General features: G+C 36.4%; 1 protein-coding gene across 1 annotated transcript in view; it reads right to left on the bottom strand.

The window, feature by feature from the left end:
- Positions 1–24,477, bottom strand: part of LOC117322174 (hemicentin-1-like) — a 46,527-nt gene that overhangs the window by 2,602 nt on the left and 19,448 nt on the right. The window contains 23 exon segments of the mRNA XM_033876949.1: positions 93–205; positions 1,451–1,529; positions 2,102–2,222; positions 3,700–3,760; positions 3,999–4,226; positions 4,344–4,490; positions 4,901–5,809; positions 6,921–7,033; positions 7,552–7,682; positions 9,711–9,781; positions 11,425–11,653; positions 12,348–12,418; positions 13,886–13,957; positions 13,959–14,063; positions 15,680–15,817; positions 16,132–16,301; positions 16,921–17,050; positions 18,279–18,347; positions 18,597–18,803; positions 20,583–20,736; positions 22,771–22,886; positions 23,183–23,335; positions 24,304–24,417. Coding sequence (XP_033732840.1) covers positions 93–205; positions 1,451–1,529; positions 2,102–2,222; positions 3,700–3,760; positions 3,999–4,226; positions 4,344–4,490; positions 4,901–5,809; positions 6,921–7,033; positions 7,552–7,682; positions 9,711–9,781; positions 11,425–11,653; positions 12,348–12,418; positions 13,886–13,957; positions 13,959–14,063; positions 15,680–15,817; positions 16,132–16,301; positions 16,921–17,050; positions 18,279–18,347; positions 18,597–18,803; positions 20,583–20,736; positions 22,771–22,886; positions 23,183–23,335; positions 24,304–24,417 — 3,701 coding nt within the window.

Below are 24,477 nucleotides of genomic sequence, written 5' to 3'. Positions count from 1 at the left end.
TGACATCGTTCGAAAAATATTTTGTTGAGACTTTGTTGACAACTTTGGGAAAATTTTTGTTAGTGTTGACCTCTAGTAGAACGTTAACGTACCTGGGAGTAAACTTCTTCTGCTGAGAGTGCTATGGACACAGCCATGGATTCTTGATCTTCATCCTGGTAACCATGGTGATGCTGATCTCCCAAAAACACAGGGTTCTGTACTCCTATTAAAACATTTTTTGAAAATCTATGTTACATTGTAGCTCCCAATAAGATATGAATAATATTGATTAAGTAAATACGAAAGAAGCTAAAAAGAGTGTATGTTTCATCATTTATAATGCCGGTATTGTTTTTCTGATGAAATGAGGATACTGCAGCTGGGACCATGACCAAAAGAATCCTATATAGTCTCCCCAGTTTCATCTGTAGGACTGGACAAATAATCTTTTTTAAATTGGTGAATTATTCTGATTTACCTACTGAATCCATTAAATCAATCTTCACCACCCCTAAGCAGGTATATTGACACAGAGTGTATTTACCTGTGACAATTAATTAATGCACCCTGTGACGGAGTGTCCACACCTGGCCAGACTTATTGTTTAGACCTGTGTATTTACCTGTGACAAGGCTATACACCTGCTATATATACCTGTGACTGAGTGTCCACGCCTGGCCAGACTTATCTATAGACCTATAGCTGTGACAAGGTTTTACACCTGCTATATATACCTGTGACGGAGTGTCCACACCTGGCCAGACATATTTATAGACCCGTGTATTTACCTGTGACCGAGTGTCCACACCTGGCCAGACTTATCTATAGACCTATAGCTGTGACAAGGTTTTACACCTGCTATATATACCTGTGACTGAGTGTCCACGCCTGGCCAGACTTATCTATAGACCTATAGCTGTGACAAGGTTTTACACCTGCTATATATACCTGTGACTGAGTGTCCACACCTGGCCAGACTTATCTATAGACCTATAGCTGTGACAAGGTTTTACACCTACTATATATACCTGTGACGGAGTGTCCACACTTGGCCAGACTTATTTATAGACCCGTGTATTTACCTGTGACAAGGCTATACACCTACTATATATACCTGTGACTGAGTGTCCACACCTGGCCAAACTTATTTATAGACCCGTGACACCTACTATATATACCTGTGACCGAGTGTCCACACCTGGTCAGACTTACTTATAGACTTAGCTGTGACAGGCCTTACACCTACTATATTTACCTGTGACTAAGTGTCCACACCTGGTCAGACTTACTTATAGACTTAGCTGTGACAAGGCCTTACACCTACTATATATACTTGTGACTGGGTGTCCACACCTGGCCAAACATATTTATAGACCTATGTATTTACCTATGACCAAGTGTCCACACCTGGTCAGACTTACATATAGACCTAGCTGTGACAAGGCTATATATACACCTATATATATACCTGTGACTGAGTGTGCACTCCTCGCCAGACTTGGTACTTGTAATGTCATATTACTAGCTCCCTTCAAACTACCATAGCCCTGTTAAAGGTAGAACGAAACATATTACCCATATATGACAATTAAATAAGTCACAGGGAAATTAGAAAAATTTTAAGACTGTAAAAAGACACAATTCTAATAATACTTTCAAATAATAGATTTTGCAAATTTAGATTAAATGCAATATGTTTTGGAAATACTTGCAGATTAATTAAATACTTAATGTTTACTTAATGCTTAATCATGTTACTTAATGTTATCAATTAAACTGTAAAATAAGATGAGTTACAAAATAATGTAATTTGTAAACAGGAAACACTGACACAATTCCATGGTTATAAAGCAACAAGATATTTTAAAACATACTTAATGTCTGGTTACAATTTGTTACTAGGAAGAGTCACTAACTCACGAACTTAAGACACTTTTTGATCTGTAAACAGTTCACTTATTTGTCGATAGTTTACTTTGTAATAAAAAAAAGCTGTACATATCATAAATTCAATCAATATGCATGGTTTGATTTATCAACAATTTCAAGTAAAGTTGAAACAATTCATGACAATGGGTTTGTTATCAATGTAAACACTATGTAAGTAAAGCTTACTTACTTCTGGAACTGACCGTGACCTCATTGTGCTCGCTCCATCAAATTGAATGTTGTCAATATTAATGTCCACCTGACCATACTGAATATTTTCCTCAACCACAGAAGATGTCCCTGATTCACTTCTGAGAAAGACAGTGTAAACTTACATTGAGGTTTTTATTATTTCTAAAAACATATTTTTCTCTCAGACTGGTATAAACAAAACATAAGTATCAACATTTTTCTGTTATGCAATGCCATGGAACCTTTGGACACGGAATGGATTTTTCTAATTACCTTCAAATTGGTAATAACTTCTATGTACAAAATTAATACAAACAAAAATAGGTTGAGAGTAAGAATGTTCAAATGATACATCTTTCCTTTCAATTTCTACTATTTGATTAAAATTAATTAGTACTACTGATATAACATCATTTTATTGAAAAATTGGACATTTCCAACTAGAACTTTCACCAGGATGGCTGACTAGTACCCCCGCAATCTGCATGAGTCAATGGTGAATTGGAACTGTTAATTAGAGGCTAACTAAGATAACCCAGTAATATAGTGACCAGTTGCCATAGCAACCATAATTTTGAAAAAAAAATAAAGTGGCATGCACATCTACACATGGTCCTCTATATTTGTGTGAAGTTTCATTGAAATCGGCCCTTCGGTTTAGGAAGAGTTGTCCGGACAAACTTGAAGTTATGGTTCTTATCAGAAAACCTGTTTATAGTGACCAGTTGCCATAGCAACCATAATTTTGAAAAAAAAAGAAAAAGGCATGCCTATCTAAACATGGTCCTCTATATTTGTGTGAAGTTTCATTGAAATCGGCTCTTCGGTTTAGGAGAAGTTGTCCAGACAAACTTAAAGTTATGGTTCTTATCAGAAAACCTGTTTATAGTGACCAGTTGCCATAGCAACCGTAATTTTGAAAAAAAATATATGGCAACCGTAATTTTGAAAAAAAATAAAGTGGCATGCACATCTACACATGGTCCTCTATATTTGTGTGAAGTTTCATTGAAAGCGGCCCTTTGGTTTAGGAGAAGTTGTCCAGTTAAAGGAAGTGGCATGCACATCTACACATGGTCCTCTATATTTGTGTGAAGTTTCAGTGAAATTGGCCATTTAGTTTAGGAGGAGTTGTCCGGACAAACTTAAAGTTATGGTTCTTATCGGAAAACCTGTTTATAGTGACCAGTTGCCATAGCAACCATAATTCTGAGAAAAATAAAGTGGCATGCACATCTACACATGATCATTAATATTTGTGTGAAGTTTCATCAGAATTGGCCCATCGGTTTAGGAGGAGTTGTCCGGACAAAATGCGTCTACAGACAGACGGACGGACGGACGGACGGACGGACAACCTGATTCCAGTATACTCCCCTATAACTTCATTGTGGGGGTATAAAAATGACAAACTGTTAACTCTCTTGTATATTGTGAAGAAAAATTATCTAGTATTCAACCAAACAAAATGATGCCACAAGCAACTAAGACCGCTTGATGACTAGGGCAACCTGAACATGAAATTATCTCTTGTAAATCTGAGGTAGAACTGTGTACATGTTTGTATATTGACATTATTAGATTTACAGTACATACCTTGAAGAACTTGCCCTTGAATCATTATCAAGAATGATTGGTTCTGGAGTTTTGCTTCTACCTACAAGTTAAAGAAAACAACATAATTTAATCCATAATCTATTAATTATCCCAACAACATTGGACATTCACCTATAGACCTAAAGGTTTTCCTCGAATTTTAATTTTTTTAATAAAAAATAATTTGAAAATATGACACAGGATATGAATTTGATTATTAACATTGATTAGTAACTAGTTTCTAATGTGTAACTTCATGTACCATTTACCCACAAAGTAGTATTAGTAAATTTCCTCACCAATGGTTCCTGAAGTGGTCCTCCATTTTACACACAGACAAATACCCAGTACAAATACCATGGTAACGAGGAACACACCAGCCAGACTGCCCCCTATAACTGCTGCCAGGAACTCATCAGAGTTGTCTGCCCCTGTCGACTGAAGGGCGATTGTTGTTGAGGGTGGGGGTGGAGAAGGGGTGGTAGGAGAGGGAGTCGATGGCGGTGGCGGAGGTGGAGGCAACTTATCTGTAAATATAGACACATTTCTAAAATTATATATTAAATTATTACTAATTTATTTAATTTTGATTTTCACCTTTTGAACTAAATCATCCTATTACTGAGAAGAGACACATTTTGTACCTGTTGTAATGTTAACAGTGTGGTTATCTCCCCTGCCTGCTTCTCCGTACGCAGAGACAGTGATGGAATATGTAGATGAGGGCAGCAAGTCAAGAAGTATTGTCGAGGTTTTGGTAGTTGTCAACGATGTCAATGAAATGGCACCACCTGTCAAACACAACAAAATGATAAGAATTACTTTAGTTTCAAACAAGAGATGCAATATTTCTTATTTTGTAATTGATGCAATATTTCAAATTTTGTAATTATATATAAATAGCAATATTTGAATTAAATGTTGATTATATCAAACAGAGAGATATTACATCATAGATGAATCAAGGCAGATATTTATAATAGTGCATTTGAATGTAACTAGTTATATGCAGGACATCAAACTGATATAATATAACAGTGGAATACACATTTTTCATGAATACATGTGATTGTATGTTTCCATTCAATGTATAGGTTTTATGGAGCTGTATCTTGTTAGTTCTCTTTGTCAAAAAGATTTTTTTTTTCTGAATTTTTTTCTGAAATATCTATTGAGATTAAATTTAAGCTGATGAGCCAACCTTGGTCCTGTAACTTGTAGCACAGACTCCACATGGACACATTTCCCTGTAGCAGCCAAGCCTGGACCTCTTCCTGAAGTGACATCAGGTTTGTACTGGTATTAAACACAAGCTGATCATCGTCCAGTCTCACTGACCAAGCAGCCAAGATTTCCGACAGAAGTGCTGCAGTGTGATCCCCTCGATTGGAGGCTCTACTCACGTTCAGTACTATTGTATCCAGGAGTCGAAGGGCTGTCGGATTTGTCCTGATCAGAATACTGCACATGGTCTTCAGCTTATCGAGGTCAGTAGTCGTCACCCAATCTGGAAGGTCACTCTCCCAGCTGGACTGGTCAACATTTCGCTTCACCAAGTGGTGAGGTAACTTTAATGATGTTGCTTCTTTTAAACTTCTCTTTTCCAGTTTCATATATTTTTTTCCATCAATGTTTAAAATTTCAACTGCATCTGACTTTAAATTTCTTTTAAATGATTTTTTACCTTTAAAGTCGATCCTACTGATAAAACCATTGGGGATATTTTGTTCAGATAAAAGTTGTGGTTTCATTTCTGCGAGAAAACTAACAAAATCTTCCAGAGGAATCAAGTTCTTGCTTACTTTAGCAAAATGGTCACTGCGACCTTGACCCGATCTGAATTGAGGCAATAACTCTTTGATGTCAACGCTCCTTCTAACCATTGTCTGCTCTGATACATCATTGTTTACACTGATGTCATCACCGGCTGTAGTATTATCTTTCCCATTTCCTTGTGCTGTACTGACACCTGTTCCTCCCTCACTAGACAAGATGTAGTACTCCACCACATAGCCTTGGATGATTCCATTTAATTGTGAAGGAGGGTCCCAGTTTATGGTGATACTGGTTGGTGTTGTTGTAAAGCGAATATTTGTCACTGCTCCTGCCACTGAAATATAACAGAACAATGAAAGTAGCATATCCCAGCATTCTACTGACTCAAGCGGGGAGGTTCCTGTATGTATTTTGTCAGGGTAAGCTGACTAGTTAAGCTTGTCTCTATGTTGTGTATTGTGTGTGTACCTGTCACTGTGACCCTTGCTGTACTCTATATTCACGTGCCCTGTCTGTGTTGATGTTGTTGTCGTGTAGTTGTTTCTTGCTTTCTCGTGAGAGTCCGTCTTACCCGTGTACCTCTGTCAGTCCTGTGTTGTGATTGGTTGTTTAGTTTCGTATTGGGTGATAAATTCAGGGTTTTACTTGTAGACTGGGCAGTCTGACGGATTGAGTTCCTGCGTGCTGTCACTTTCTCTTCTCAGGTATTTATAGTTAGGTTAGGTTTTAGGTATATAACGTTAGGAGTGGGCCGGGATGGGTTTAGTTTCGTAGGTATTGTCGGGTATGGGGGGTCGGTTGTAGAATGTAGTATTATTTGTTGGCTAGGCCTAGGCTTATTGTCTCTGTTCATGTGTTAATTGTAAGTTGTAAATATTTTTGTTATTCCTGATAAATTGTTAATTGTTATTCAAGTGTCTGTTCTTCCTCTCCTCAACAAACAAGTACATCATACCCAATCGAACCTGGGTTTCATCGGTACACAGGGGCGAGTCGGGTGCTGTTTACATACATAAACCGGGCCCAACATGCTCCTGTTACATAATGTTTGAACCTGGTATATAAGACAGACGGATATCAGTTATTAAAGGATGGTGCCCTAGGTTCAGTAATAATCAGTTATCATAGGGTAGTGCCCTAGGTTCAGTAATAATCAGTTATCATAGGGTAGTGCCCTAGGTTCAGTAATAATCAGTTATCATAGGGTAGTGCCCTAGGTTCAGTAATAATCAGTTATCATAGGGTAGTGCCCTAGGTTCAGTAATAATCAGTTATCATAGGGTAGTGCCCTAGGTTCAGTAATAATCAGTTATCATAGGGTAGTGCCCTAGGTTCAGTAATAATCAGTTATTAAAGGATGGTGCCCTAAGTTCAGTAATAATCAGTTATTAAAGGGTAGTTAGTGCCCTAGGTTCAGTAATAATCAGTTATTAAAGAGTTGTTACCTGCTTCCTTGGTCTTGACAATAATCCAGTCTGTGAATGGCCCCTGTAAGGTGTTGTATGGACCGGAAATCAGAGCTACTCTCACCTGGTACTGGGTCCACACCTCCAAGTTACTACCAAGTAAAATCATTTCAATTATTATCATCAATTTCATATCATGATTAATTCCAAATTTTCACTCCCTGTTATCAATCAATTCATTCAGGTCTCAATTTTAGTATGAATTGGTATTTGTTCACTATATCATTTTCTTAAAATATTTCTGGTAGGAAAAACATGTGCAAAAACCATTAGACACCATGCAAAGTCATTGACACACTACTGACATATGAAGTGAAAAGTACTAAATCCATGTTAAATACACATATGGTTTAACAACATTGCCAAACACCTCCTGGACTATCCTTCAGCATCAATGAAAACTGGTACAACATCTGCATCTCCCCGATCGGACATGAAAAGATTATAGGGGTCGACTGCCATCACATGGGTTATCTCAGGGTACCCCGGATTTCTCCCACACTAAGACCCCCTGGCTTGCTTCCATCCAGGCCAACAAACGTGTTTCGGAATTGTTGTAAAATAAGATAAGTTAACATTATAAAATCTGTAACCATGGTGACCAAATCACCTGATATTAAGGCTGAGAGTGTCCAGGCTGTACGTGTTGATGGTCTCAGAGGTGTCCTCACTGTCCCTGTATTTACCATACTCCACTAAAAACCCAGTAAGTTCACTATTCCATGTAGCAGGGTCCGGCAGCTGTAGGTAAGGCAAAATGAAAGTCTAGAATTGAATAAACAAGTTCTAACTGTGATATGGACCATTACAGATGATAACCCCAAATTACCGGGCTGTTATCAATGTAATAACAATATATGTAAAGTAACAATGTAGCAACAATGTAGTGCCAATGTAGTATCAACATAGTATCAATAAACTAACAATATAGTATCAATATAGTAACATTGTTACATTAATTTAGTAACAATGTAGTGACAATGTAGTAACAATGTAGTATCAACATAGTATCAATAAACTAACAATATAGTATCAATATAGTAACATTGTTACATTAATTTAGTAACAATGTAGTGACAATGTAGTAATAATGTAGAATCAATATAGTATCAATAAACTAACAATTAAGAGCAAATTTGTTGCAAATAAACTGGTTTAGGTTTGGGTTTATGGTTTAAACCTGGTTTTCAAAACGGTTTGTAAACTAAAACTGGTTTGCTCTTGAGAAACAAATGCGAAATTCTAGTTTTCAATATGGTGTCTTTGGGAGAAAAAGCTTCAGAGCAGTATTTAAAACGTTAATACCTCCTGAACGCACAAAAATCCCCCGAATCCCAAATTCTGTTGAAGACATACTTCCACAATTCAATGACAGGGAAACGCATGCAGTTCTAGCAGACTTTCTTTCAAACACAAGGGAACACTGTCATACCAATGGGAAAACAATTATTAATATTTATAATTTATATTTTATTTGTCCAGTCAAATGACACTACAAGCCATAGCTGGCAAGTTTGGAGCACGTAGCGCACTTCAAGAGCACATTCTGCATGTGTGTTGACAACATTCGCCATCTTGTTTTCAGAAACGAAACCTTCCAAACCACAACCGGTGGTGGTTTGAATGGTTTAATAAACTAGTTTAGGTTTATCAGAAACAAATGAATGAACCGGTTTCAGTTTAAATGTGGTTTGAAACTGGTTTACTCAACAAATGGAAAGTTTACAGAACCGGTTCGAAACTAAAACTGGTTTTAGGAGAACAAATTCGCCCTTAGTATCAATATAGTAACATTGTTATATTAATTTAGTATCAATGTAGTATCAATGTAGTGACAATGTAGTAACAATGTAGTATTAATATAGTATCAATAAACTAACAAATTATAGTATCAATATAGTAACATTGTTACACTAATTTAGTAACAATGTAGTGACAATGTAGTAACAATGTAGAATCAACATAGTATCAATAAACTAACAATATAGTATCAATATAGTAACATTGTTACACTAATTTAGTAACAATGTAGTATCAATGTAGTGACAATGTAGTAACAATGTAGAATCAACATAGTATCAATAAACTAACAATATAGTATCAATATAGTAACATTGTTACACTAATTTAGTAACAATGTAGTGACAATGTAGTAATAATGTAGAATCAATATTATAGTATCAATAAACTAACAATATAGTATCAATATAGTAACATTGTAGTATCAAATTAGTAATAATGTAGTATCAATGGAAAGTTTTTTTCACAAGGAACATACCTTTCAAATACCTAATCAGTATCTCATTAGTATTGACATGATATTGTTTTATATAAACTTAAACCTTAGACGCTGTCTATAGGTAGGACACAGACAAGATATTGTTTTATATAAACTTAAACCTTAGAAGCTGTCTAGGTACGACACAGACAAGATATTGTTTTATATAAACTTAAACCTTAGACGCTGTCTAGGTACGACACAGACAAGATATTGTTTTATATAAACTTAAACCTTAGACGCTGTCTAGGTATGACACAGACACGATATTGTTTTATATAAACTTAAACCTTAGAAGCTGTCTATAGGGACGACAGCCACAATATTGTTTTATTGAAACTTAAACCTTAGAAGCTGTCTAGGGACGACACAGACAATGGCAGTATGGGTATCTGGGATTTCCTAATGGTGACCTAAAAATTGTTGTTCTTTTCGAATGTATTTCCCTATTTATCATTCCCACAGAAATCTGATATGTAAAACATACTTACACTAAACATCACCTTGATTGTATCCATAGAAACGGCTTCAACCATGAGATTCAGTGGTTTCCCAGAAGGTGCTATATACAATGAAAAATATTACATTACCAGTAATGCACATTCAATTTAAGGTTGAAAACATGAGAATTTACTAAACTCTATGATATTGAAGGTTCATCAATATAAATCATTTGAACAAAGTTTTTATAGATTCTAAAGTTTTCTGGGACCCAATGGTCTAAAAATGAATCTAGATATCGGTCTTATATTGTTCCATCAGAAGAACTTGTTTTTAGATTGTAACAAATATGAACCCTATGTCCTTGATTACAAATATTGACTTCAGCAAATTCTAGAGTCCCATACCTCTAAGTTTTATATCTCTTAGCTCTAAGTTTTATACCTCTAAGCTGTAAGTTTTATATCTCTAAGTTTTATATCTCTTAGCTCTAAGTTTTATACCTCTAAGCTGTAAGTTTTATATCTCTAAGTTTTATATCTCTTAGCTCTAAGTTTTATACCTCTAAGCTGTAAGTTTTATATCTCTAAGTTTTATATCTCTTAGCTCTAAGTTTTATACCTCTAAGCTGTAAGTTTTATATCTCTAAGTTTTATATCTCTTAGCTCTAAGTTTTATACCTCTAAGCTGTAAGTTTTATATCTCTAAGTTTTATATCTCTTAGCTCTAAGTTTTATACCTCTAAGCTCTAAGTTTTATATCTCTAAACTCTAAGTTTTTCATCTCTTAGCTCTAAGTTTTATACCTCTAAGCTCTATGTTTTATACCTCTTAGCTCTATGTTTTATACCTCTTAGCTCTAAGTTTTATATCTCTAAACTCTAAGTTTTTTATCTCTTAGCTCTAAGTTTTATATCTCGATCTTAGCTCTAAGTTTTAGAAGCCTCTTAGATCTAAGTTTTATATCCCTTAGCTCTAAGTTTTATACCTCTAAGCTCTAAGTTTTATACCTCTAAGCTCTATGTTTTATACCTCTTAGCTCTAAGTTTTATACCTCTAAGCTCTAAGTTTTATATCTCTAAACTCTAAGTTTTTCATCTCTTAGCTCTAAGTTTTATACCTCTAAGCTCTATGTTTTATACCTCTTAGCTCTATGTTTTATACCTCTTAGCTCTAAGTTTTATATCTCTAAACTCTAAGTTTTTTATCTCTTAGCTCTAAGTTTTATATCTCGATCTTAGCTCTAAGTTTTAGAAGCCTCTTAGATCTAAGTTTTATATCCCTTAGCTCTAAGTTTTATACCTCTTAGCTCTATGTTTTAGAAAGCTCTTAGCTCTAAGTTACACACAGATATATTTACATATCTTAAATTGACTCAGGATTTACTAAAGAGCTGTTTATGAAAAGGCTACATAATTATATGGAACACAATTGACTCGAGCAGAAAATGATCACTTTGCCTTTATATGACCCTGAAAATCACTGGTTCAATATATATAGACCTGCCCCTCACTACATCATACTGGATTAAAACAGAAATACTGTAACGCAGTTGTATTCCACTACATTTGTGGTTGGTATCAAATACTTTAATTTCAAGTAAAGAATGAACTCTTAACTTCAGCAAGGAATGACTAAGTCATTAATAACATGTCATAAAACTTATCCGCAAAATATGTGAAATTGATGATTATCATAATTAACACCTCATTTTTTTATGAGCATATATTAATACACAAACAATCCTAATACACTACATACATACCAGCTTGTTTGGTCCGAACAACAATCTCACTTGAAGGGGGACCCACACCTCCGGCATTTTCCGCCTCTACAAGAAAAGAGTACCAGCTCCATGGTAACAGCCCGGTGATATTGACCTTTAAATCGGCACTGTTGACTACGATATCTGACAGGAAGGTGAAGGTAGCAGCAGGTCGATAGCGGACATGGTATTTTGTGATAGGGCCCCGTTGTAGTGGCAATGGAACAGGCTGAAATTTTGAATTGACAAAGATACATCACAGAATTAATTCTCAATTTAAAATCTAAATTTACAAAAATTTTGTCTGTATATATCAATCATTGATAGACCCTGTGCCTACCAATACATGACCTTCATTGGTTGTATCAAAAATGTAAGTTTGCATTTTTTCCCTCTGATCTCAAAATTTGACAAGTCATGCATGACTAAAGACAAGGTTTCTGAAGAAACTACAAATAAATCTGGTAAAGAGATATAAAATTTCAAATGTCAAATCTGTTAGCCATTTAGTTGCTCAAAATTGAAAATGCACAAGAATTAATTAAGACAGCAATGCAAGGAAAACTGGATTTGAGAGAGCCCCTTCCAGTACTCTTCATGATATATCAGTAACAAGACTAATTAAACAGATGACAGATAATTGTTTTAGGCAGTGACGGATCTAATTGGTCGACATATACCACTTATGATTTTATTGGTTTTGTATTATTCAACATCCCAACAACAACTTTATTCATGATCAATTAAGGATGAGGATGATTTGACCTATCATTTGATGACAGTGTGCTAACAACAATTAGCATAATGTCAAAGCTTTTAATTACCGGTATTTAAGTAAAATAATATGAAATGATTATACAAGGGAGATAACTCTGAAATTATTCACTGCATGTATTTAGTGGACTTCATGTCAGACAACTCACATTCCAGGTGACCTGCACAACATAGGGCGAGAGAGCGATCACCATTAGGTCCACAGGACTGCCACTTGGGGCTGTAATCATACAAAGTTATTCATATATCATATACAAGGGTCAAGGTCATTTATATATGGACACACATCCATTAAACTTATATCATACAGAAGGGTCAAGGTAATTTATATATCGACACACCTCCATTTAACTAATATTTATCATATACAAGGGTCAAGGTCATTTATATTTCAACACCTCCATTAAACTTATATCATGTACAAAGGTCAAGGTCATTTATATCACCACACCTCCATCAACCGTATATATATTACAGAAGGGTCAAGGTCACACAAATTACATGCGTATAATGCAGCAGATTTCATAATCACTCATCATCAGATTTGTATAAATGATAACAATACTTTTTATATTGCATGACCAATGTAACATAATACCAAACCAGTTCAGTGTTAAATGATATGCATAATCAAGGTCACAAATATATGACTGTGTACTAAAAACTTGCATACCGTGGATATTGTTTTGTCATTTTTCTGCCCTCTGGTTTGTTCCCCGTAACTCTGCCATACATACAGCCCCATGTATACTCTCACCTTCTCTCGATCATATCTCATTCACTCTCTGCCATACATACAGCCCCATGTATACTCTCACCTTCACTCGATCATATATCATTCACTCTCTACCATACATACAGCCCCATGTATACTCTCACCTTCACTCGATCATATATCATTCACTCTCTGTCATACATACGGCCCCATATATACTCTCACCTTCTCTCGATCATGACATTCACTCTCTGCCATACATACAGCCCCATGTATACTCTCACCTTCACTCGATCATATATCATTCACTCTCTGTCATACATACGGCCCCATGTATACTCTCACCTTCACTAGATCATATGTCATTCACTCTCTGTCATACATACAGCCCCATGTATACTCTCACCTTCACTCGATCATGTCATTCACTCTCTGCCATACATACAGCCCCATGTATATATACTCTCACCTTCACTCGATCATATGTCATTCACTCTCTACCATACATACAGCCCCATGTATACTCTCACCTTTTCTCGATCATGTCATTCACTCTCTGCCATACATACAGTCCCATGTATACTCTCACCTTCACTCGATCATATGTCATTCACTCTCTGCCATACATACAGCCCCATGTATACTCTTACCTTCACTCGATCATATGTCATTTACTCAGGCATACATACAGCCCCATGTATACTCTCACCTTCACTCGATCATATGTCATTCACTCTGCCATACATACACCCCAATGTATACTCTCACCTTCACTCGATCATATGTCATTCACTCCATCAATATATATCTGCGGTTACAGGATCCGTTCTCCTTCATTTGTGATACGTCTGGGATTTTTGTACACCAGTACTGTGATTTACCTGTACATATGTATCTCTAAGATGATGGGCAGCGCCCATTCCTCCTACCCCTGAATACATGTGACACTATTCTCCCTGTACTGGTATTTACCTGTGACACCTGTCTTTGTATCTATTGTCGTGGACAGGTTTCCCCATAGCTCCACACCATTCTCAATGGTGGCTCCTTGGACAGAGAAACTCGTAGTCAGTGTAGGGGTCAAGGTTCATGACAGTGTAGGTCGGGGCAACTACAAGTCCGTTAATAAAGAATTCTACAGTCTTGGGACCTGCAGCAAAACAATCACGGCATTTTTTGTATAAAAAGAATACTTATACTGTATGTTTCGATGAAGCACTTTATTGGTGTAATACAAAAGAGCTGAAAAGACCTCCATCAGAAAAATGAAGAAAATTCATATCAATATGTAGCACAACATGTACACATGTGAACACATAAAGTTTCAATAATATTAATTTAAAAGTAAAAAAAAAATCTTTCCTTAATTATTTGTAAATTTTATGTTAAATTTATTTATTGCATTGTGCATACAATTGATATTCTTATAAAATCCAAACAAGACCCACTTATCAAGTCCCCAACCCTACTTACAAAGTCCCCCTGCCCTACTTACTAAGTCCTCCAGCCCTACTTACTAAGCCCCCCAGCTCTATTCACTAAGTCCCCCAGCCCTACTTACTACTTGTAAGTCCCTCAGCCCTACTTACTAAGTCCCCAGCCCTACTTACTAAGTCCCCAAGCCCTACTTACTAAGTCCCCCAGCCCTACAGTTCTAGCCCTACAGTACTAAGTCCCCCAGCCCTACTTATAAGTCCCGGCCCCAGCCCTATTTACTAAGTCTCCTAGCCCTACTTACTAAGTCCCCCAGCCCAACAGTACTTACTAAGTCCCCCAGCCCTACTTACTATGTCCCCCAGCCCTACAGTACTTACTAAGTCCCCCTACCCTACTTACTATGTCCCCCAGCCCTACTTACTAAGTCCCCCAACCCTACTTACTAAGTCCCCAACCCTACTTACTAAGTCCCCCAACCCTACTTACTAAGTCCCCAACCCTACTTACTATGTCCCCCAACCCTACTTACTAAGTCCCCCAACCCTACTTACTAAGTCCCCCTACCCTACTTACTATGTCCCCCAACCCTACTTACTATGTCCCCCAGCCCTACTTACTAAGTCCCCCAACCCTACTTACTAAGTCCCCAACCCTACTTACTATGTCCCCCAGCCCTACTTACTAAGTCCCCCAACCCTACTTACTAAGTCCCCCAACCCTACTTACTAAGTCCCCCAACCCTACTTACTAAGTCCCCCAGCCCTACAGTACTAAGTCCCCCAGCCCTACAGTACTAAGTCCCCCAGCCTTACAGTACTAAGTCCTCCAGCCTTACAGTACTAAGTCCTCCAGCCCTACAGTACTTACTAAGTCCCCCAGCCCTACTTACTATGTCCCCCCAGCCCTACTTACTAAGTCATCCAGCCTTACAGTACTTACTAAGTCCCCCAGCCTTACAGTACTAAGTCCCCCAGCCTTACAGTACTAAGTCCCTCAGCCCTACTTACTAAGTCCCCCAGCCCTACAGTACTTACTATGTCCCCCAGCCCTACTTACTAAGTCCCCAAGCCCTACTTACTAAGTCTCCTAGCCCTACTTACTAAGTCCCCCAGCCCTACAGTACTTACTAAGTCCTCCAGCCCTACTTACTAAGTCCCTCAGCCCTACTTACTATGTCCCCCAGCCCTACTTACTAAGTCCCCCAGCCCTACAGTACTTACTAAGTCCCCCTACCCTACTTACTATGTCCCCCAGCCCTACTTACTAAGTCCCCCAACCCTACTTACTAAGTCCCCAACCCTACCTACTAAGTCCCCCAGCCCTACTTACTAAGTCCTCCAGCCCTATGTCTGTACCAGATCCTGTATTTTCTGATCTCTCCATTGGTCTGAGCTGGAATTTCCCAAACTAGCTCAACCTGAGAAGGACCCACATCTGTTACATGGAGATTCCTAGGAGCTGATGGACCTGTCAGGAAAAAAGTCTCCATTCAATCGATGACATATACCTAGTAACAGTGTTATATATCATAATGTCTTATTTAAATGTAAATGCATGTTTCACTTTCTGGAAATAAGCTAGATGTTTGATTACTAAAACATGTTTATAATTAATTAGTTAATGACCTCAAAATTTAAACTTTAATTTCTCTTTCTATATGTATTGTAAACCTCAAACAAACTTTTTTGGATATTTTACAACTACCAGGTATATTTTGCTTAAATTCTTCAGGAATCCTAAAGGTATCTTTGATACAATAACTTCATTCTCTTAGCCCATACCTGAGTCAAAGGTCTTTGCAATCTTGACGTTGCTGCGGCCCCCCTCTCCAGCAGTATTGACGGCCGATATGGTGAAGAAGTACTCAGCCCCTGGGGTGAGGTACTGCACTAGAAAGGCTGTCTCTGTCCCCAGGATAACTGCAGGGTGCCTGGTATAGTCTAGGTCTAACCTGAAGTGAAAACCAGGTCAGAGCTCCGATAACCCAGGGCATTAGGTGTGGAAATATCACAAGGAACTAGAGTCTGTCAGTGTTCTCATAACATACTGGTACTTTCATGCAATTAATTAAAAAAAAATTGTAATTATCAATTTATGTATACATATTTGTGTTATCTTTCAGAATATTTCATGTACAACAAAATATTATTTTTTTCATTTTAACTGTTAATCACTTCAATTTTGTGAATACATAATTTGGCAAATTTGCTTCTTCAGACATTATATTCACGAATACATGATTTCCATGAACACTGATCTAGAAACTACCTTAAATTTGCAAATGATGAGCTATTAGAGTGCTGTACTTCACAAAACTCCTATATTGGTTATAGTTTGGCCACCATATAAAGGTGTTATTTTCATACAAATATTCATGAAGGATTTGAATAAGCGACTGACTTTCACCAGGTATTAACACAAAAATAAATCCCACGCAAAATATAAGTGATTTACAGTAGATTGATGTAGCATAGAATTCTAAACATCAACATAACAGTCAAGCCTTTAAATTTGAATGAAAGAATTATTTATTTTTGATTTTTAAATTTTTACAAAATAATTATTCTTACTTTTCTTTGTAGTAAAGGACATATTGTGACACAATCGTATGAGATTTCTGTGTGACCGGTCTCCATGTCACTTGTATGGCAGAGGAGGATATCGGGGTAGGGTCCATCACCTGGGGAGGGATGGGAGGCTCTGAGAAACAAAAATTGTATATATCATACAATAATTAAGAGCCTTTAGATAGGGTCAACACATGTAAATGGTTTTATAAACCAGAGAACAAACATCAACTAAGGACAATACTCAGTACACAAGCTTAAGTCTAACCATAAATAAATACCATGCAGGGTATTGGTAAAAAAATTGCTAAAGCAATACATGTCCCCTACTGGCCCCTGTTAAGAATAGTAACAGTGACCTTGAACTTTACCAAAAAACCCTTAAACACGAACTTGATCGGTAGCTACTCATACTGAAGTTGTATACCATCTTTCACCAAAATACTTTAAAGCATATTTGGCTGAGAAAAGTGCAGAAAACTGAGTGGGACTTACAATAACTGTCAAACATTCATTATTATTACTTGTCTATATTTCAATTTCATGCAAGATATTTAACAATGTTGAATAATACCAAGGGGAAATAATTAACATTATACATATAAATCTATTCTTTTTTTTTAAAACCCAGCTTACCAGCATTTCTGTACAGTTGCCCATTATGATCTTTTTTATCGGAAACCAAATGACACTATTTAAGCCAATCAGGGTGAAAATATCTTTTTAAAATACATTATCATAAAAATAAATTAGTTAATATTATATCATTTTATATTCTATTATCCCAGTCCATAATCTGTGGAGTGATACAACATTCTGTTTATGGAAAAACATCTTAATACACTACACCATTAATAAATACATGCCCGGCCTATAAAAAGAGAAAGATTGAATTGATTTTAAACTAACAAATATTTATTTCAAATCTGAATCATTTTTTTAATTTATTAATTGATATGAAATAAATGTAAAAACAAGTTACAAATAATTATAAAAGATGAATATTATGACTATATAAACAATTAATGAATACATAATTTCATGTTAAAACTTACGAGATGCTTTCAGATAGATAGTGTTTTTCATTCTTAAAAAAGTCACACATTGTACAAATGGAAATGTTACATTTCTTCATTGATAGGAACAGCTTCAATCAATTGATTTTTTCAACTTTTATGACATTGTTCTGACTTTTAATTAAGTTGAGATGTTGAGTGAACCTGTAAAAAGTTCAGACAAGAAACCCTTTAGAGTAGCAGTGGGATCCTGCTAAATTTTCTGCATTTCTCTTCTTTTAGTTTATAATAATACATAAAGTGTCAGAATATTTGATCTAAATGCTGTTGTATAAATATGCTTACCGATAACAAAAACATCAATAGCCATCTCTGACCTGCCAGCTAAGTTGTCTGCCACACATTTGTACTCTCCTAAAGGGAAAACAAAAAACATGTAGAAAAAACTCTGCAGAAATTTCATAACCAAAATTTGGTTTAATTAAAGGAACGATAATTTCTAAACTCGGTAAAATCATGAAATGAATCATAACTGATTATCATTTACTCACAAAATAAATAAAGGTTAAAAGCATGCAAGACATTAGTTATGAAAGCATGATGGACATTATTAGTAATTACTGTCTACAAATTAAACATCAAGTGTGATAAATTATCAGGAACCTGCATCAGAGGGCCCCGTGACCTTGACCAACAGTCTGTGTCTCTCCGGAAAGGACACACGGCCATCAAACGAAGGTCCGACCTGGTGACCGTCGTGTTTCCAGTTGATGTTGGGAGCAGGGACGCCATCTACCAGACAAGTCAGTTCTAGGTCCTTGGTGACATACACAATGGCGTTACCAACGATCCTGTATACCCGTGGTGGAACTGTCAATCACAGAATCGGTAGTCAGAAAATGTATGTGTTAACAAGATTATAATTTACTTCATAGGGATATTTCACAAAAACTCAATATATACAAATGTACATGTATACATAATCCTGACAAGTACTTACTAGGTAATATATGCTCTACATAGCATTTACTGGAAAATTCACTGGTTTTTATGAGTTTACTAAGTGTCAGTTACATATTATTTATCAATAATTGTATGCATGATTTTTTTTATATATAATTAATATCTATATTAATATGTAATGAACTATCTTCTATAAATAAAAAGTAAGATAAGTTTTATACAATTTAAATATTTGTGTCTGAAAAAGCTAACATTTATCAATTTCATATTCATACTAAAAAAGTAGTTTAAATGGTGTTTTCCTTATTCAGACTTGTAAGTTCATTGAGTAAAAATATATTTAACAAGAATAAATTGCTGTGTGCAGGTTTATTATTCTTCAAGTTCGATCAATTCCTGACAGGAATTTCTGTCTTTTTCCAAGATGGCAGACATTGAGAATAGATGATCTTTTTTCTGTGAAAAAAAACCCCCTGAAACATCTCTAACTGTATGATTTGTGCACCCCAAACTTTAAACTTCAGTACAAACAAGAGGCCCATGGGGTCTGTATCGCTCACCTGGTTGGATTAGACCAACTGTCAGAATAATGTTCATGTTCAATTTGTTTTATTTGTAAATCTCAAACAATGCTATATATGGTTATAGTGTGGGGATCCCAACTGCTTTAAAGATTTATGAAGTTCAGACTCTCTAAGGTCTGAAAGACCTCAAGACTTGTTTTTAGAACATGCATTCATCACTTTATGACTAGTAGAGATTTAGATGAATTACATTTATTTCCCCTGTTGGGCCCCATCCCTTTGGCCCTTTGGGGGTCAGAGTCACCATTTATGCAAAATCTGTTCCCCTTCCCCCAAGGATGTTTCTGACCAAATTGGGTTCAAATCCATTCATAACTTTATGACTAGTAGCGATTTAAAGGAATTACCTTTATTTCCCATATTGGGCCCCGCCCCTTTGGCCCCTCGGGGGGTCAGAGTCACTATTTATGCAAAATCTGTTCCCCTTCCCCCAAGGATGTTTCTGACCAAATTGGGTTCAAATCCATTCATAACTTAATGACTATTAGCGATTTAATGAATTACATCTATTTCCCCTATTGGGCCCCGCCCCTTTGGCCCCTCAGGGGTCAGAGTCACCATTTATGCAAAATCTGTTCCCCTTCCCCCAAGGATGTTTCTGACCAAATTGGGTTCAAATCCATTCATAACTTTATGACAAGTAGCGATTTAAAGGAATGACCTCTATTTCCCCTATTGAGCCCCGCCCCTTTGGCCCCTCGGGGGTCAGAGTCACCATTTATGCAAAATCTGTTCCCCTTCCCCCAAGAATGTTTCTGACCGAATTCGGTAAAAAATGCAGTAAGAACTCTTTTGACTAGTAGCGATTTGAAGCAAATGTTGACGGACGGACGACGGACGCCGCGCCATGACATAAGCTCACCGGACCTTTGGTCCAGGTGAGCTAAAAAAACTGGGCAAATTACACAAGTTTTTAAGGTAATCAAAATTACAAATGAATAAAATTAAAGTGCAAATCAAGTGAGCAACTGAGACTTGAGACAGAGGCTGGAGGGTAATATTACAGTATGAGAAGGGTTAATATCACAGTGATGCCTCCAATTTTGACTTGAGCAAGTGTATTGTACATAAGATCTGTAGAAATTTGATCAGTTTTACACACCATGTAGAGCTATGATGGCCGTGGAACTGATGGCACCTTCCATACTGGCTGCAACACATGTGTATTTACCCACATGTAGCCATGAAGTATCCGTCACCTGAAGATGGCGCTTATCCAGAGACACAAATATTCCCGGCGGAAACAAATTGGTTCCCTGAAACAAAATATTCACACAATATATATAGAGGATATCTAACAGTGTCTTCAGTAATACCAAATATATAGAGGATATCTAACAGTGTCTTCAGTAATACCAAATATATTTCACGAGTGGGGCTAATATTTTGATATTTTTCACGAGTGCGCAGCACGAGTGAAAAAAATCAAAATATTAGCCACACGAGTGAAATATATTTGGTATTACTGAAGGCACTGTTAGATATTCTGTTTATTACATTTTTTATCAACGAAAAACCTACCCCGTATGCTAACTATGCCTACAGCGATACTTTGTAAACAAAAAATGTAGTTCCCCCTGTCCAGGTGCTGACGTATATGTCGGGCTTTCTGATTGGTCAATTATTTTGGTATTTTCTAATCATTAATTTGATTGGTGAAATCGGCAAAAGTGATATTTTTCACTAGTGAATAATATCACTTTTATAGAATGAATAATTTTTGATATTTCACTGGTAAAAATGTAATAAGTATCATTATTATCTATTTATAATTTGATACGTACATCTGAGTGGTTTTAAATTGATACTGTTTATATTACTATAAAATTAGCTATTTTAGACAAGAGGCCATAGATGTTGACACAGAGATATCTTTATCAAATTAACATATAATTGTTTTATTGCAGGCATGTAAGGAATGTCAAGAAAAATATTTGTATACACTGGTATAGACTCATTAGATTTGTTATTAGTGTTTTTTGAAAACTTTGATGATGTTACACATCAACTTTAATCCCAAGCAGGATGTCTTATTGTGGTACGATGCATTGTTAAGATTATTTACTGAATAACAAATTAAAGATATAATAGATGGATTTTTACCAGACATGTGCTTAATGCTGAATAAACAACTAATGGTCATGCTGATACTCTCACTGTTAAAATCTATCAACTCAATGTGAGAAAAATCTTTCCAGTACTTCTCTAGAAACCGTGCCATCAAAGATTCTTTACAGATGACAAACCAAGGGCGATTAAAACGTTTTGAAGAGTCCATCGCGTACCTGATGATGGTGGGCTAAAAAGCTATTGTGTCATCATTAAAGAGACAGATTTATTAAAAGGTGTCTGTCACTTGTTTCTGAACCTGTTTCATTGTACATTCCTTCATGCCTTGTATTGAAGGAGGTTACTCAAGGATGTTCTTTTTAAGTCCTGCTATTCTCTGACTATATAGGGCCGTGTACCAAAGGACTGGTCTCATTTGGTTAGTTTATATCGACGAGGTACGTAGCGCTCTAAAGTAAACAAGACAAGCAGCTTTTGCAAAATGGACAAAATTGGTTCGGGTTAGGGAGAAAGAGTCTGTCATTACCATGGCTGCCATCCACGATTGTGGCTTTAAATTGATTGAGCATCTGCCTTATTCACCTGATCCTGTTCAATTAGACTTTCATCTACAGAGCATGCGCAACCCGCTTCTTTTTCCATGACAAAATATACTGTATTTCCAAAACTGAAAACAGCTACTTCAGGCACCCTTATTAACCCAAACCAAAACCCTAACATGTAGTAGGTGACTTTCAGAACAGCCAAGAAAAAGAGTTCTATAAAAGTGACATTGAGGCCCTTAAAGAACGCTGGCAAAAGTGCATAGATACTGAAGGGGATTATGTTGAAAAATAATACAATATGTCAGGCAAAATTCAAATCCTTCAATATGAGGCTCACAACTTATCAATCAGCCCTCGTAACTATTTTGTTTTGTACTGTTACACAGTAGTAATTATCAATAAAGGAATGAAATGAAATTTAAGCTATATATTGATACATGTAGCGGAATTTCCAAACCTCAATTTTGAGACAGGAAAGTAATATTGAACCGAACCGTGTGGTTGTATAGGAATCTACGACCCAGCTGGTACTGTTCCAGGTATACAGAAGTGTGCTCATGATCACCTGTGTTTTTTTGTACAGGTGTAAAGCTAAATTCTGTCATTAGTGCTAAATGTCTCATCAAACTAGCTAATCTTTAAATATGTATAAACAGAATACTCAAAGAGGCATACATTAAAGAGCCAGTCTACAGAAGGCTTAGGGTTTCCATCAACTTCACAGGTCAGATTAAAGCCTTGGCCAGCCAAAACCACCTGGTCCTCAGGGATCTGGATGAAGAATGGAGTCGCTGCAAAAATTTTTTTAAAAAAACCAACATAATTTATCAATTGATTTTACAGAACATTTTGATTTGTTTACAGTTTTAATGTAATGATAAATAACATTAGTAACAGTACATTTATTTAATGACTGTCAGAGGCATATTTTTAATATGTTTCAAATCTTGCTTGATATTAACAGAAAGATGTAATACTATAATCTAAGAATCAAAGTATATCATTACTCATTATTACTTTACATCTATGGGAAATAGACCAGCATTAAGATAAACCTGAAGGCTAGTACTGCCGATTGAACAAGTACCTAAAACAATGAGCTCTGCCTGTGATGAAGCCTCTCCAGCCTCATTGGTTGCCTGGCAACCATAAAATCCAGCATCAGCAATCTGAACATCATGAATGATGAGGCCATCATCCACTGGTGAAAAACGCTCACTAGGTGTCAGCAGGATGGAGTCTACATAAAATCAACACAACTCTATATAAACAGGTGTGTAATGATGTAAAATTAAGAAGGAAACTAATTAATTCTGGAATTCCACATCCCCATATGCATGCAGTTCATTTTTAAAAGAGAGGCAGTTGATTTTCAAACATCAATGTTTTAAAACAAAATACTTGTTAGTAGCTTTGACATGTCAAATACTTTGACATATCCAATTAAAACTTACAAAGAGTCTGGCAAATAGTCAGTGTGCATAAAAATGTAAAAACTGTTGGGAAATGGAAAAGATCAAATTCGAGCAGTTGCAGCTCAGATCCCCGATCAACTTGCAAATTGTACTTGGGACTTTAACAAATAATACATATCAATGAAAGTTTCTAATGACTGTGTAGATGGCTTCTGTCTTAGTCATCCTATATAATTATGTAGTGGGACATTCCTTCCTCAAACCTGCACAGAGGCTTGTTCAGGATGGCGACTACTTGTGGGCGTAAGCGAGCGCTTGTTGCTGAACAGACATGCACGCGTGAGCGTTCATAAGCACATGTATGCCAACCCATGGTCACTGAGCTGTTTGCCAGAAAATCCAAGATGGTGTCCAATGAACATGGAGAAACTGACTTTGAAAAGCAATGCAGGAGATTATCATATGCGTTTTTTGTGACCGACAAAATCAGTTGCCACTGTCATTCCGGTAAGAAGGAAGTACTGTTAATAAATAATGACAATCATGCACTATAAATGATTTTGTCACTGGAAAAAGAACACAAACACTTCATCATGTGCAACTGCAAGGGACCCCATTGGAGTGCATGTGCAAGCGCACTTTACCATTCAGGATCGCCAAATTATTGTCATGCAAGCGCTTTCGCGAGCGCATGCCATCCTGAACACTGTACCTCTAGTTTAAAGTTTTTTTCTTAATATAAATATGAAGTAACTAAATAGTTCTTTTTAGAACAAAAGATTTAGAATGTTACCTTTGTACCAAACCACAGTAGGTTTGGGGTCACCATAAACACCACAGGATACCTTGACCTCTGACGCTGCCTTGGCTGTAATGTTAGCCACTGGATTGACAATTACAACTGGAACTGTAAAAGAAGTAATATAATATTCTTTTTATTCATGACTATGTTAATAATATAAAATTA

Source organism: Pecten maximus, chromosome 2, assembly GCF_902652985.1.
Source record: "Pecten maximus chromosome 2, xPecMax1.1, whole genome shotgun sequence".
NCBI lineage: Eukaryota > Metazoa > Mollusca > Bivalvia > Pectinida > Pectinidae > Pecten > Pecten maximus.
The sequence above is the reverse complement of the archived record's forward strand: the minus strand, read 5'-3'. Positions and strand labels throughout refer to the sequence as shown.